General features: G+C 37.4%; 1 protein-coding gene across 25 annotated transcripts in view; it reads right to left on the bottom strand.

The window, feature by feature from the left end:
* Positions 1–8534, bottom strand: part of LOC127257911 (histone-lysine N-methyltransferase ATXR3) — a 30113-nt gene extending 21579 nt beyond the window's left edge. For 14 of the 25 annotated variants that reach the window (XM_051284466.1, XM_051284468.1, XM_051284471.1 and 11 more), the window contains exons 1-6: positions 8195–8530; positions 5672–8076; positions 5219–5275; positions 3237–4385; positions 738–1099; positions 92–601 (exon numbers count right to left, since the gene is read on the bottom strand). In XM_051284466.1, the coding sequence (XP_051140423.1) occupies positions 92–601; positions 738–1099; positions 3237–4385; positions 5219–5275; positions 5672–7865 (4272 nt within the window). In that variant the 5' untranslated portion in view covers positions 7866–8076; positions 8195–8530. Of the gene's footprint in view, positions 1–91; positions 602–737; positions 1100–3236; positions 4386–5218; positions 5276–5671; positions 8077–8194 lie in introns of all 25 variants that reach the window. The other 11 variants (XR_007840185.1, XR_007840184.1, XR_007840183.1 and 8 more) reach the window with 7 other exon arrangements.
* Between the last annotated feature and the right edge of the window lie 6624 nt (positions 8535–15158).

The following is a 15158-nucleotide window of genomic DNA, read 5'->3' as shown; positions in this document are numbered from 1 at the left end:
TAATGATTATGTCAAATGTGCGCATCTGAAGGTAACTTTGAGATAAAGACATCGATATGTAAAATTATTATAAAATTGGTGTGAGCAATACCTTGGGCCCAAAGAACTCAAATGTGTTCTTGCTCATGATATCTTGTAGACCTTTAGCAATATATTCCTCCATTCTCTTATACCCACTTCCAATTTTTTTAATAGCTAAACGCCTCAGTTGAGCATCTCTGGATAGAATGGAAGAAGACTTTCGAGCATCAAAGAGCTTAGATCGTTTATACAAGCTCCTACGAAATAATTGATTTGCAGAGTCCCTCTTATCCGAACTCTCTAGATATTCTTTTAGCCCGCTGGAGTCTTCCGTCTGGTTAGAAGCTGATGAACCATCAACTAAGTGGTTCAGGCTCCGGATTTTTAAATGAGGTCCCCGAGATTGTACCCATTGAATATTAGGAAATTTCTGAACCAAATCTTCAAATTGGGTGCAACCTCTAACATCTATAGTCGACAAAAATGGAAATGACCGAAGAATCTCCTCAAGCATGCCAGACGTAATGCCAGTACAGCCACGCAATAGCAAGGAAGTAATCTTTTCTTCCTTGTAATCACCCTGCATATAATTCTACATGTCAGATCTAAACCACATACAAGCAATAAAAGCTTTATATTATGCAACTATGACTTTTATAGGCAACAATAATTGAAAGAAACAGAAAAGTAAGGAATAGCACAATACCATAACTTACCATTATTTTCAAGATTACAGAATCTGAGCACTTTGGAGCAAGAGCACAAAAGTTAATCTGTCTGGTAATATCTTTATAGAACTTCATAACAGATCGCCAGTGCTTGCAAGTCAAGCCAGCAAAAAAGAGTGACTTTAAATCTGCTCTAAGAAAGTGAAATACCCGTGCCAAAACATGCCCATCCAGCAGATCCCAGACACCCCCCACATCTTTTGGATCCACATCATCTAATCTTCTGAAGGTAGCATCACCACGCAAGTCATCAAATGCACACATTTCATTCTCAATAGTTTGCATATCTTCCTCCACATCATACTCCTCAATCTCAGTCAATCTAGCCCGTTTTCTGGGGTGCAAGTAATCTGCAATGATGATTGGGAAAAAGCACTCTCATAAGATGTAATTATAACAATGGAACTATGAGAAACTTTTTGTTTTTTCCCACTGAAACAAGTTATAGAACCTAAAATAGAAACGTATCAGAATAATAAAATAATAGAAATAAATGTAAAAAATGTTGATTTTCAATCAAACAGAATCAAAATTAATCAATGGAATCATAATGATCGGAATGACAGCATGCCTACAGGATATTCTAAATATTTTTTTATACAAATAAGAGTATTTAAATACTCTGATAATCCCCATCAACTTTAACCACCCCAAGGGAGGACAGCAGGTTGAGGCAAAACTCGCCATAGTGACAAGAGAAAGGATAGTTCAACTTGCAGTGATGCTATCAATCTTGCCTTCATAAACCCCACAATGTTGCATGACAGAGGTACGTAGCACAAGCTTCACATCACAAAAAAATAAGCACAGCTCACAGTGGATGTGCTCAAATTCGGCAAGTCTCCGCAAAGAAGGTGGGAAGGATAAGGTCATAAAAGCTGGTCTGGTTTTTTACTTTTTAAAATGAATATAAAGTAGAAAAACTTTTTACGAAAGATAAAACCTAAAATTGGGTGAAGATAAGGCACAAAAAGTGTTTTATATTATTATATAAAATACATGGAACTAATGGAGGTCGTGAGTCCTGGAAAATAAAACCTGACCATGATTGAAATAGTACGCAACCGGTAAAATAATAAATACAAAAACAAAAAAAAATGGGAGAAGGGGCTCTGTAATTGTAAGCCAAGCACTGCTGGAAAAAAGCAGTGTGACTGAAGATCTACAAAGACTTATACAACTGTGATTCGTGTGAAAGTGAGAGATTGCGCATTTTTTCCACCAATGTAATGAAAAAAATAGCCTATCTAAACTTTCATATTTGTTACAATGATTTAATAAGAAACAAATCAAATTACTTAATATACAATATAATGGAATCAAGATTAATCATTTACTGTAGCAACATATATAGGATATTCTAATGCTAATGAAATAATATCTAAATATTATAACAATAATGAACAGAATGAGTCCTTCAGAATATAAGAACTTTTTTTAAGTAATGGACCGGTGATTAAAGTCATAGCTGTCCATCACGGATAGTGGTAAACAGTGGTTGAGCCCTAAACGCTATGGCGGAATGATTGCTAGTTGAAAACTTAAAAATATTCATATAAAAATTAATATATATTCAAAATTACAACTAAAATACATAGAAAAATTTTTAAATTAATTTCATTATTATCATTCCAATTAATACGAAAAATGTATGCTAAACATAACGTCAAAATATATGGACAAAATATTAAATCATAAATAGTTATATAAGAATAATTGGGTCAGTTCTATTTGATAAATAGACAACCAAACTTAAAATCTAGTAAATAAGACTTTTCGTGGGCTTCTAACCTGGACTTTACTATTCCCTAATTTTTTTCTATCCAAAATATCAAATCAAACTCTTATTTTTGATTTGTTAAATTATACTGAAAATTAATTTTATATTCAAAATATCACGTACGTTTATTTATATTATATCGTATTATTCCAATTCAAAACTTTCCTATTTGAAACCCCAAACCCAACTCCAAAACCCACCAATAGACACACACTAAGTTTCTTTTCCTTTTTAGTCTCCCAACTGTTCCTCATTATAAATAATAGTTATATATCCACTCCAACCCATTCCGTACAGCCCCTCTACAACAAGTGGCTATTGCCACAAGAGCATAAGTGCACCACAATGGAGCAGCAGTACCAGCGGACAGCCGCTTCACTCCATGGCAGCACAATAGCATCACTATCACCTGCTATTGACCACTAGGTTTAAAGTAATTTGGAAACCCCAAGTTCAAAATACAAAAAGGAATCTCAGAATATCCAGGAACCAGGAAAAGCAAAGATCACATATTGTTCCAGCATATACATGCTATAAAGGTGTTGACAGGAAAAACAAGAACAAGAGCACATACAAGTAAATTACCTTATTTTCACACATCTCTTTAAGAAGTTCTATTCTTTTGAAGAATGGGTGGTGATGGGGGTGTGTGCAGGGGGCGGGGACATGTTCATTGAACTTTTACTGTTGTACAAGAATTCAATTACCTGAATGGTAGATGTGTTTTTCAATTTCTTTCTTTTGTTGTCTGGAATTGATCCAAGGATCCAGAACTTCATTTATGGCAGCAGCAAACTCCCGACTCTTGTAAGACTTCATCACCAATTCATGAAGCTTCCCCCGAGTATATCCAACAACCTGTGGGTGTAAATTGTGCAAAGTAGTGGAAGTTCTCTGGCTTTCTCTCAATCCACTACCACATGCTTCGGTTAAATTGTTATCATGCTCGGATATTCCACTACGGTCAGAGAGAACACTAAGCGGAACCCATATATTATCTTGTTTCCTGAAAACACTGGTGTTCTTTAGAATGATACCATGATCAGCCATTATTTGCAACTCTGAAAAGGATTGGGGCCCACGTTCATGGCCAGTACCATCAAGGAAATACCAATCTCCCAAATGCAATTTTAACTCATCTACTTTGCAAAGATGGTCCTTAGGTATATCAAGTGATGCATCCTTCTTCCTCAAATTCTGTGAATCCCGTTCATGAGCAATTTCCCGATTACCATCTCTTGAGGACCATCTTGTATCCCCAGTTGTAGAATACACCCGTACAGACCTTGAAGACAATCTTTCTTTTCCTCGAACTTTTGTACGAGCTTCAGACACGAATGAACCATGGTCCTTTACCACACATGCATTTATCCTAACCACTGATAGCATAGCTCCTCTAATTCCCCTTGCAAGACCAGATTTAGCTTGGGCTGCACGGCTCACACTAGAGGAATCATTTAACTCATCAGGAGACGTAAAAGCCCACAGTGGCAGGTCAAGCCTCCTGCTCTGCGAAGGAAAGTACAATTCGTCCTTTTCCTCCCACCTGGGGTCTTCACAACCAGACTTGGGCATCTGACACAGTGGATAGCCATCATTGAGAACCAGCTTCCTCTTCCAAGTCCTATCCTGAGTAGCATCATCATTCCTCTTCCAGTCACATCCCTTACAAGCCCATAGACTAGAATACATTTCACCAATCTCGCTACAAATGAGTGCATTATCCTTCTCAAGGGAGGCAGGCACTGTGGCCCTTTTTTCTGCAGTCTCAGTAAATTCAGAAACAGTGGACCATTCCTTAGCACCTGTATCTTCAAAATGCTTGTCCATGTTCTCCTCACACCTCATATGACCTGCTAAAACCTCAAAACAGTAAGCATCATATTTAAATGTAGCAAACTTAGTATACATATCTTAGCTGCAAAGACTGCACAATAGCCACAATAAACTCAAATTATAAGGAACACACCTAAGAAAACCTCAAAACAGTAAGCATCATATTTAAATGTAGCTAACTTAGTATACATATCTTAGCTGCAAAGACTGCACAATAGCCACAATAAACTCAAATTATAAGGAACACACCTAAGAAATTGATATGCTCTTCCATAAGAGAGATCACTAACTCAATATTAGTACAACAGTGCTGGCCAATAAGTTCAGATATGGTCAATGATGTTGAAGTTCTATACCAAAATCATCATAGAAAATAGGTTCCAATTTAACACAACCGGAAGGCATAACCAAATGACACTTTATGCAAATAATTCATTGATTGGCTGCAGAATGTTACATATCTGGGGTGTCCCACTACTCTCATCACTTCTCCATCTCAAGATTTTTCTGTTCTCCGTTCAATACTTCTGAGAAAATTTTAGTATGCCATATAAAATACCTATAGCTTGAACAGGTCAGAAACACACACTAAGACAAAATACCTCACTATATTTGCAAGATCCACACAATTAGCAATTCCTTCATCATATTTGCAGTGTAAATAACAAACAGACAGAAAACATGAACATTCAAAATGTTAGGGTCAGAAGAAGATTATCAAGCCAGACTTCATGAAAGGAGTTCCAATGATAGGAAGTAACACTTAATCTAGTTTACGTTGTTGTACAACTATTAAGCATTGTCCTTGTTAATGAGAAATAACAACTAGAATATGTCATGTAAATTAAGGTACCTCCAATTTTTCCCCATGGCTCCAATTCCCCTTGCTCAACTCTCAGTTGCAGCACCTCTGCAAGATAAGCATACAGAATAGCATAAATTAAATATATACAGAAAAGGAAAACTTTAAATAAATGAAAGAGGCAGTATTAGTATAATTCATGATTCAAATTCATTAAAACAGATAAAAACATGTTCATGTTATGGGGGTAGGAGTTCAGGAAGAGTGACTTCATAGTTACAACTTCAAACACACAGATGGATAAGTATTAAATGCATTTATGGTATATATCGTATATCATATAGAAAACACAACCACAAAGGCTTAACTATGTAATATGCATTTGTACAGATTGCCAGGTGGTGACAGTAAAATAGTAAAATAGTACACACTGCAGAAATCTATTGAGAAATATGAGGAAAGAGATAAGATCTGATGATTAGAAATAAAAAATTGTGAGCGTACCAGAAAGCATTTCAGCTTCACTGCCTGGAGTAAGTGTCACACCCTCTAAGAGTGCTCTAACTCGATCATCAATATGAAGATCTTCAGAATTGGAATCAGCTGAAGCATCATCAGAACAGGGTATGGGATGTAAAGAAGAGGCTTCCATTTCCTCATTACTAGATACATCGATTCTGCTATCTGCCAATATATTACCAGGAGCCTCAGGAAGGCATGCAAGTCCTAGAACTGAGTCGGGAAGAATTGAATGGAAGTTTGTATTTACTAATGGAGAAACTGCTTTTTCCACAGTTATCCATCTGTCACTATCCGAGTGTTTAATCAAGTGATCAGACACAAGATATCCCTCCTTGACAAGTGTCTTAAGATCTGACAATGTAGAAGGTCCGCGCTCGACACCAATGTGGTCCAGGTAATACCACTTACCAGCAACAGCATCTGCCCCCTGAGAAACATGTGGTGGTGTGTTGCAAATGTCCATGTCTTCTTCCATGGATGATGGCTCTTCAGCAACACCATTTCCCTGAGAAAATTCTGTACTTTTAGGTTGAGAAATATGTGATAACTCACCATGATGGCACAGGTTGGTAGAAGTTTTATCAGTCAAAATTTTATCATCCGTGCTTCCTCCATCTGACAATTCTTTGGCAGACAAGTGTGATTTCCTTCCCCGCGAATCCTTCAGATGATCCTGTTTTCCTTCTTGATCTTCACTCCCATAGTAATTTGTCTGCTTCTCAACAACTTCAACTTTTCGATTTGCTTCCCTGTGGTCACTGTTCAAATGATCACGTGGAGACCTGTCCAATAAAGTTGGGGTTCGATCCCTGCTACGAGGTGAGCGTTCCACATAACTAGGACTTCGGTGCCTACTGCTATTGTGACGTTTCCGCTCATAAGGAGACCTGCTTCGATCATATGGATGACCACGGTGGCGGGCTGGGCTGCTAGCCCGCTGATCATGGTTGCGGGCCCGGTTGCGCGGGGACCTATCAGAATGATGTGGACTGCCATTGTGCCTATCAAGTGCTGCCCTAGATGACTCCAGATATCTAGAAGACCTTTCTGAGGGAATGCTCCTAGATGAAGCAGAAGAAGGTTTGTACTGTCTCTCAGTGGACCTACCAGAATATTGATCCGCTGTGAAAACAGAACGAGAGGCATCATCAGAAGGCTTGCGGTTTTTGGAACTAGAGTGCTCCTCATAATCAACATGATACTTTCTATCACCACTTTCAGAATCAACACCGTGCTGCTTTATCCGGCTACTGAAGGAATAATCTCTTGCATGGCTCTTACTGCTGGAAAAATCGTTCTTTAAATAACCTTCTTCCCCAACAATTTTGGAGTTTATCTTTTGAGTTCTCTCAGATTCATATCTTGAAGAAGGCTTCCTGAGATTATGATTGCTCCCGGAACTTTTTCCAAGTTCTTTCCCGTTAGAATACTTACCTGCCGAAGGTGAAGTCTTTTCATGCTGAAGATCACCTTTAAACCCCTTCTCTCTACCAGAAGGTGGTGACCACTCACGGTCAGTTTTCCAGCCCTTTTCTCTTCGAGATGTTTGTGCCAATTCAGATTCACGGCTAGATCTCCACACCCTTTCCTTTGCATAAGGGGAAGTCCGTTCATGATCACTTCTCCGCCCCAGCCTTCCCTTAGCAGAGTCATACCTCCGTACCTTTGAGCTATCAAATTCAGTTGCCCTACTTGCCGGATCACTTCTGAACCACCTGTCAGGTAAAAACTCTCCTTTCTCCAGCTCATCTTTAGTTGATCTCCAATCGTTTACCTCTGATTCATTGCCAATCTTTCGCCACTTGTCCGGTATGAATTCACCCTTTTCAATTTCACTCTTGATTCCAAATCTTCTCAAGGGTTTGTCAGGAATAAACTCCCCATGCTCGACAGGCAGAGTCCCAAGCTCACCCTCCTCCACCTCTTCCTTGTCGTCATCATTACTAGGATCGCCATTACAATTCTTGTCCACAACTTCAGAATTCAAACTGCCAGAAGTCTTTGAGCTCAGTTCGCTACTCTCTTTTTTGGGCTTCATTTTTGGTTTTACTTTTGTTGAGTTGATGGTAGAATTTGAAGAGGAATTGAGCTTGGTGTTGCCATTCGTCTTGCTACAAATTGAAAACTTCTCCATAATATGCTGTGATGGCACGCATGCAACACCCCCATCGCCCATGGAATGCCCCAGAATGTACCGTTTACCTGGAAACACACACGCAAACAAACCCTAATCCTTTTTTTCTCCGGGGCTGTCTATGCTCATACTGCTTCTTCCACGTCGTGCAGATTCCCCAAAATCCTCCTCCTCCTCCTCCTCCTCCTCCTCTTTCCGCAAAACCCACCGGTAGAAAAACCACAATCAACCCCGATAAATCGAAAGAAAAGACCTGAATCGAGGAAAAAGGGCAAAGCCGCCGAAGAAACGGAACAGAATTGTTAATCACATAGACATACGCATAAAAAAAAGAAAACAATTGGAAGATTGAATGTATTTAGGGAAGATACCTGAATAGAATTAAGAAGAGAGAATTGAGGAAGGTTAGGGAAGAATCAGGTTGGGGCTAGGGTTTTGAATCCGGCGAGTTCCGCCGAGTGGAATCGCAGTGGGCGTGGATTGGAAGGAGGGAAGTGGAGTTGGGCCCCGGGGGGGAGTGGATTTTGAGAAATAGGGTCGCGCGGATGATGAAGAAGATGACGATGATGATTAGAATTGAAGAACGAGAGCGAGGATTGGACGGAACGGAGAGAGGAAGGGAGGGAAGACAGAGAGAGAGAGAGAACACACAGATCGATTTACGAGAGAGAATAGAAAGAAAAAGAATAGCTGAAGACGAATCCCTCCCTGTAAGTAATAAAATCGCTGGGTTTATTGTTTATTTATTAATTCGTAGTATATGCGCGAGTTTTTTGCTATTTTGATTTTTTAGTCTTTTTCTTTTTCCTCCTCCTTCAGTGTCGTCGTTGTTTCGTCAATCACCTTTACTGCTTGTTTATAGCTAATTACATAGGAAATGGTATTTGGAGTATTATTAATTTGTTTATAGCTAATTTATTTTTATTTTTTTTTGTATAATTATTATTATTACTTGGACTTCATGAAATGATGATGGTTTTTTTTTTTTTTTGTCAATTTGTTTTTTTGCAACAAATTCACTTGTGTGGGAGAATGAAAGAAAAAACAATGGATCCCTGGGCGGGCTCAACTAGTTAGTTAGTCAGGTTTTTTTATTAGTTTTAAAACTTGACTTGAGCAGGAGCAGGAGCAGGAACAGGAGCAGCTATGGGATGGGATGGAAGTGTGGGTGCAATGCGTTGCTTGCTGCTTGCTGCTTGCTCTGCTCAAAACAAATTATGAAACAAAACATGAATAATGAAATTTGTTTGCAAACGTGATACAAATAAATACTAGTACTATATAATACCGTACAATAGGGCTAAATCGATCTATCTGTATATCTCCAGTGCGTTTATAGAAATCATTAAGTAAGCAGATTTGTTATTCTTTCCTATGAGAAAACAACAATAATTAAAATTTAATAATAATATAATAATATTGATAAAGATAATAAATAAATGGGATTGATAAACCCAATGCGGCGGGCCCAACCCAGCCCACACGCAGAACTAAGGCTGAAATAAAACGGAACTAACCTTCAATGACGCTTTAAAAGGAAAATGAAGTATAATAGCAATACCCATCCTCCTCACTGTGGACAAGATGGGCCGGACCACGGCCCATCGGATGGCGCAACACAAACCAACGCCTGTATAGCCCCTGTCATAGTCTCGTCAAAATAAGTTGAATCTGTTGGCCTTGTCTTATTTCTTTAAGGAAGATTAGATTGTAATTTTTATCATTTCCCTTTATTTTATTTCCAAAGTATTTTTTTATTTTAAAAAAATAATCATACATTAATATTAAAATATTATTAATATTTATTTAAATTAAAAGCATATTATTGCGTACAAATTATTTTATATTTATACAAAAAGTTAAAGTGACAAAAATATCAAAATTTCTTACATACTTCCATCAATTAATCAAATATTATTATTTTTTAATCTATTACAAAACTTCATATTTTTTAATCTATTACAAAATTTCAAATGGTCCATTTGATTAAGGACGGAGATAATATTATTCTCTATCTCAATTAAAGTTACTCTCTTCATCCCTAATCAAATGAGCTATTTGAAGTTTTGTAATAGATTAAGAAATAATAGTATTTTATTATTTAACGAAAGTGTAAGAATTTTTGATATTTTTGTCCTTTTAACGTTATGTATTTTTTTTATTATATTCGCCTATTATTTTCCTAGTAAATGTAATGACATATTGACATAAAAATATTCTTCATTTTTACATAAATTACATATGTACAATACACATTCAATTATTTTATACATAAAGTACAAATGATTTCCTCTAATCAATAAAATATTATTATTCCAGTCTACTATAAAAAAAAAGGATATATATAGTTGAAATGGAGAAAATTTTATTTATATTATAATTATATCTTTAATATTATATTTTTTAAAAAAAATATATTTTATACTCTTTCCGTTCTAATTCAAAATATCAAAATTATCATTTCGTCGGTCTCACTTCAAACTATATATTTCATATTTGAGAAGAAGTAATCATACACTAATACCACAAAACTCTAACTTTAATTTAAATTACAATTACAACGTTACACATACAATTACTTTACAATGACAAATATATCAAAAACTCTTATATACTTCCACTTACAAATAAAATACTCTTAATCTACTATAAAACTTCAAATTGCTCTTTGATTTGGGACGGAGAGAGTATAAAATTAATTAATTAATCAAACCATTTCACATTAGTTTAAACCAATTCATCAATATTCTCTATTTTGTTGTTCTTTTTCCCTAATTCTCTCATCGATGCCACTCTCTTCTTTCTTTCGATTATTCGATTTTTTCTATCTTTCATATTTTATTATGTTTTATTTTTCCTATAATTTATTGACATATTTGTAAAATTAATTTTAATTTTTTTAAATACATGCTAGGATTAACTTATACAATTATTTTTTAAAATTATTTTTTGATATTAATTATGAAAATATTTATAATTTTAATATTTTTTTTTAAATTCTTAAAAAGACTTTAGGTTGACCCGCTTAACTCGCTACCTACTGACGGGTTGGGTTGAAATGACTAAATTTTACCCCGCCCTGCTGTGAATTGGTCGGTAAATAGTGTGCTATTTGCAAATTATAATGGATTAAAGGTCAATTCGTCTCGTCGATCCGTTTTGACAGTTATAACGATCGTCATTTGGAATTTAGGAGAAAACAGATAGGAACATAGACGCTTAAATACATACATACAAATATAAAGTGGTAAAAAGAAATTTAAGATTTTAGGAGATAATGTGATTCGATGTAATAATTAAAAAAACAAAATTTAAATATCATATGTACCCTCCACCCCCTAATCTATCCATTAGAATTCAACTAGAATAGCTAGAACGATTATTACTATGACACTACTTCTTTATTTTATTCTTTATATTGATTGGTCCAACAATAAAGAGGTAGAGTTCACTTGGGCCTTTGTGCAGATGAATAGACAAACATTAGGTTGTTTGCTTGTCTAATCCAATAAGTTTACATAATAATTAATATGCATAAGAATTACAAAATATATATTTATTGATGACAATATTGAGAGTAATTCTTTTTTATTAAATATATTATATCAAATATTTAATTTTTAATATTTCAAAAAACCTCACCTCAACATCTAAACATAGCCAAACATATTAAATTAAAGGAGAAATTTACTGATACATGTGTCAATTTGTGATGTCGGTTGTGCCCACTAAGCTTTGATTTAATTCATGTTGCAATTGTTAATTTTTAGGATCAAAATCATAGTTAAAAAAATAAGTTTAAAATGAACTAAATAAATCTTTATTAGAACCAAAATAAAAAAGCACAAGAAAAACTAACACACATGATTTGTGGCTCAGAAATTTGGGATAGGTCTTATTGATAAAGAGCAACTATGAATACAACAACGCGCGAAATGCGACAACAAATGGACACCCGCCGGAGACCTAATCTATCACCCAAATATGAAACACCACTCTCGAATGAAAACGAAACGAAACACAGAAATCAAATCGTAGAACACCTCACTAACACATCCCAAAGTACAAAGAACATAAGGCTTTTCGATTTCACAGTGGAAATTGCTGAAAACAAACTATCGAAACTCACAGTATGTAATAAAACACTCAGGTGAGAGAAAAGAGAGAGCAAAACGATTAGATGCAGTAGCGACGCAAGTATCATATGTGATACATTGTATGACTCGATATATATGAATGGTCTGATTGAAGACCTAAATCACCAGCTTGATTCAATTTGAGGAGACACGGGTCAGCCAAGCGGGTCGGACATTAGACCGAGTCATGCAAAATTGGTCAATTCGGTCAAGTCTTAACACTTCACCCATTCCTTTTTCTCTTCGTCCACTGACCCAAACTTCAGGTTCTTTTTCTCATATGCAGGGGTGGTGGCGAAGGTCCTGTAAAGCATCTGCAACTTAAGCGAGCTGCAGACCTCCGTTGCCTTCAACTTGTCCCTCATCTCCTGGGTGGGGTAGTGGTGTTCCCAACCCAGGAGTCGGTTAATCTTCCTGGCTGAGCAGTCTACCCATCGTCCTCGAATGTATACATTCTTTAGACTCTCAGCCTGGTTCAGATTACCATAAAACTCCCTCACCAGCGATACATCCACTGGATCACTGGGGTTTTTGATCAACCATGATAGGCCCTGCTCCTCCAGCCAGTCAGAGAGCGGGCCTGTGATCTTCTCGGGATCGAATCCTCTCTCGTAGAGGATCCCCATTGCCTTCATCCGCTCGTAGGCCGCTGTTGCATCAATGTTGACAAAGTGAAGTTTGTCAAACTGCTTGGACCTCAACACATCATTTGCAGCATCGGCAGCATTTTTTTTAGAGGTATCGCCTCTGAATGCCTTCATCTTCCTTAGCGGTGCCTCATGGCAGACAAGTTTGTCCTTCAGCTCCTTCAGCTGGTACTCCTTCAATTCCTCGTAGTCTAGCCACCAGTCGCTCACCGGATACCTCTGCTCTATTTCCTCAGTGTATTCAAATCTGAGGTAGTCCTTCGGGAACTCTGGGATGAATTTTCTGAAGGGAAGTGACTTCAGCTGCCTGAGCTTCCCCCAGTCCTCTGTGAGCTCTAACACTCTCCTCCTCATATAGTATGCCTCAGGCGGCACTGGCTCTACGAATTCAGCCCCTGAGGTTGTTGTAACCATCTTTCGTCCGTCCGTGGATTTGATCCTTTGGACTCTCTTTTCAATTCTTTCCTCAACCTTCTCGAACTTCTTATTCAACGTTTCTCGCTTGACTGGATCTAATTTGTTAAGCCTGTCCTGAACCTAGGGTTTCCAGAATTATTGTTTAATATACGAAATTTATGAATCCTGTCTTACTGCTTTAAAATGCTAACAACATTCAATGTATAGGCAATAATTTTCACAATTTTAGTGATTTTAACCCTAGCTCCTCCCCCTCACAATGAAACAGAGTACTACTATGAGTGTTACGTTGTGAAAAAGGGAGAAAATTACAGAACAATATAGAACATGCAGATTATTGCAAAATTGAACCATAGGAAGCAAGTATATAAGTTATTGTATCTAAATCTAGCAGATAATAGACCTAGATTCACATAAATCAAACATATAAATCATTTCGCAAAAATGAAGAACATACAGTTATCGCGAAAATAATTTGGGATTCTATGTTTTTGAACGTTAAATCAGGGAAAATCAACCGTAAAATCGAGTTTATGTACTAAGGTTAACCTAGATCTTACCTTAGATGAAGCTATTACTGGTTGAAATGTTGAGATTTTGAAAAATTTTGGCTTGGAGAGTGGCGGTTACTAAAGCGTCTGGCGGAAGTTACTGTAGGGCAAAAGTGAAAAATGATTGTTGGCTGGGGTATTTATAGAATATCTGTCGCTCGTCTGAAGGGCAAGCGAAGCGCTGCCAAGTCCAAAGTATATATGTATAAAGGTATAAGGGTGGGTTTTCAGGGCGGGTGAGCGGGTAAAGCAACACTTCTTTTTACCTAAGGTTGACACACAAGTGGTGATGGAAGCGGTACTGGGTGAGCGATACTGCTCCCCCAGTGTGTATCAGGGTGAGACAAGCGAAGCGATGGGTGGCTTGGGTCAGGCTCAAATTAGAAGTTAAAATTCTAACATTAAACTACTTCTAGAAAGCAATAATCCTAACTATTTAAAGCGATAATACTACTACTCTAATGAAAGCGATAACAAAAACTGTAAATAACTACGAAAGCGGTAAGAATTAAAAACCTATCTATAAAAGCGATAAAGAATACTTGTAAATTTTAACTATGAAAACGGTAAATTCTAACTAGGAAAGCGATAAAAGAAAGATGTAAAATTGGCGGATATAAGATTAGGCTTCTGAATCTTCTTCTCGAAATTCTATCATCGAACGAGATTCTGAACCTCCATCAGATTAACATCTGCACTGGCCTGCTGCAATACAGGCCCTTCGATATAGGGTTTCAGTGTCGCTCCATTGACCAGGAAGGAGTCTCTTTCTCTAGGGCTATCCAAATTATTGATCCTTATGGCTCCACTTGGCAGTACTTGTCTGACGATATACGGCCCAGTCCACCGTGACTTCAATTTCCCTGGGAATAAGTGGAGCCTAGTGTCGTATAAAAGAACCTTGGATCTCACAGTGAATTCCTTCTTCTTCAACTTCCTGTCATGATAGAATCTCATCCTTTCCTTATAGAGTTTAGCGCTTTCATATGCAAGATAACGGAACTCAGTCAGATCGAGCAATCTTTTGGCGCGCTTCTCCTGCGCTGGGAGAAGATCAAAGTTGAGATACTTGATGGCCCAATACGCGCGATGCTCAAGTTCCAGAGGTAGGTGACAGGCTTTTCCATAAATAAGCCGATAAGGGGACATTCCGATTGGAGTCTTGAAGGCTGTTCTATATGCCCACAGCGCATCATCCAATTTCTCAGCCCAATTCTTGCGACTTTAATTACTGTGGTCTCGAGGATGTTCTTGATTTCTCGATTTGAAACTTCCACCTGACCGCTTGCTTGAGGAAGATAGGGGGTAGTTAGATGCTAGCGGACACCATATTGTTGAAGGCAAGATTGCAGCGCCTTATTCACAAAATGGGTGCTTTCATCGCTTATTATCATTCTGGGGACCCCAAACCTTGAGAATATGGTATATTTAAGGAAGCGGATCACAGATCGAGCATCATTCGTGGAGAGCGCCTGCGCTTCAACCCACTTGCTCACGTAATCCACCGCCACCAGAATGTATAATTTCCCATTAGAAGGCGGAAAGGGACCCATAAAGTCTATCCCCCATACATCAAATATGTCC

The sequence above is a fragment of the Andrographis paniculata genome, unplaced genomic scaffold, assembly GCF_009805555.1.
Source record: "Andrographis paniculata isolate CXL003 unplaced genomic scaffold, ASM980555v1 Contig59END, whole genome shotgun sequence".
NCBI classification, from domain to species: Eukaryota; Viridiplantae; Streptophyta; class Magnoliopsida; order Lamiales; family Acanthaceae; genus Andrographis; species Andrographis paniculata.
This window is presented reverse-complemented; position numbering and strand designations above follow the sequence as displayed.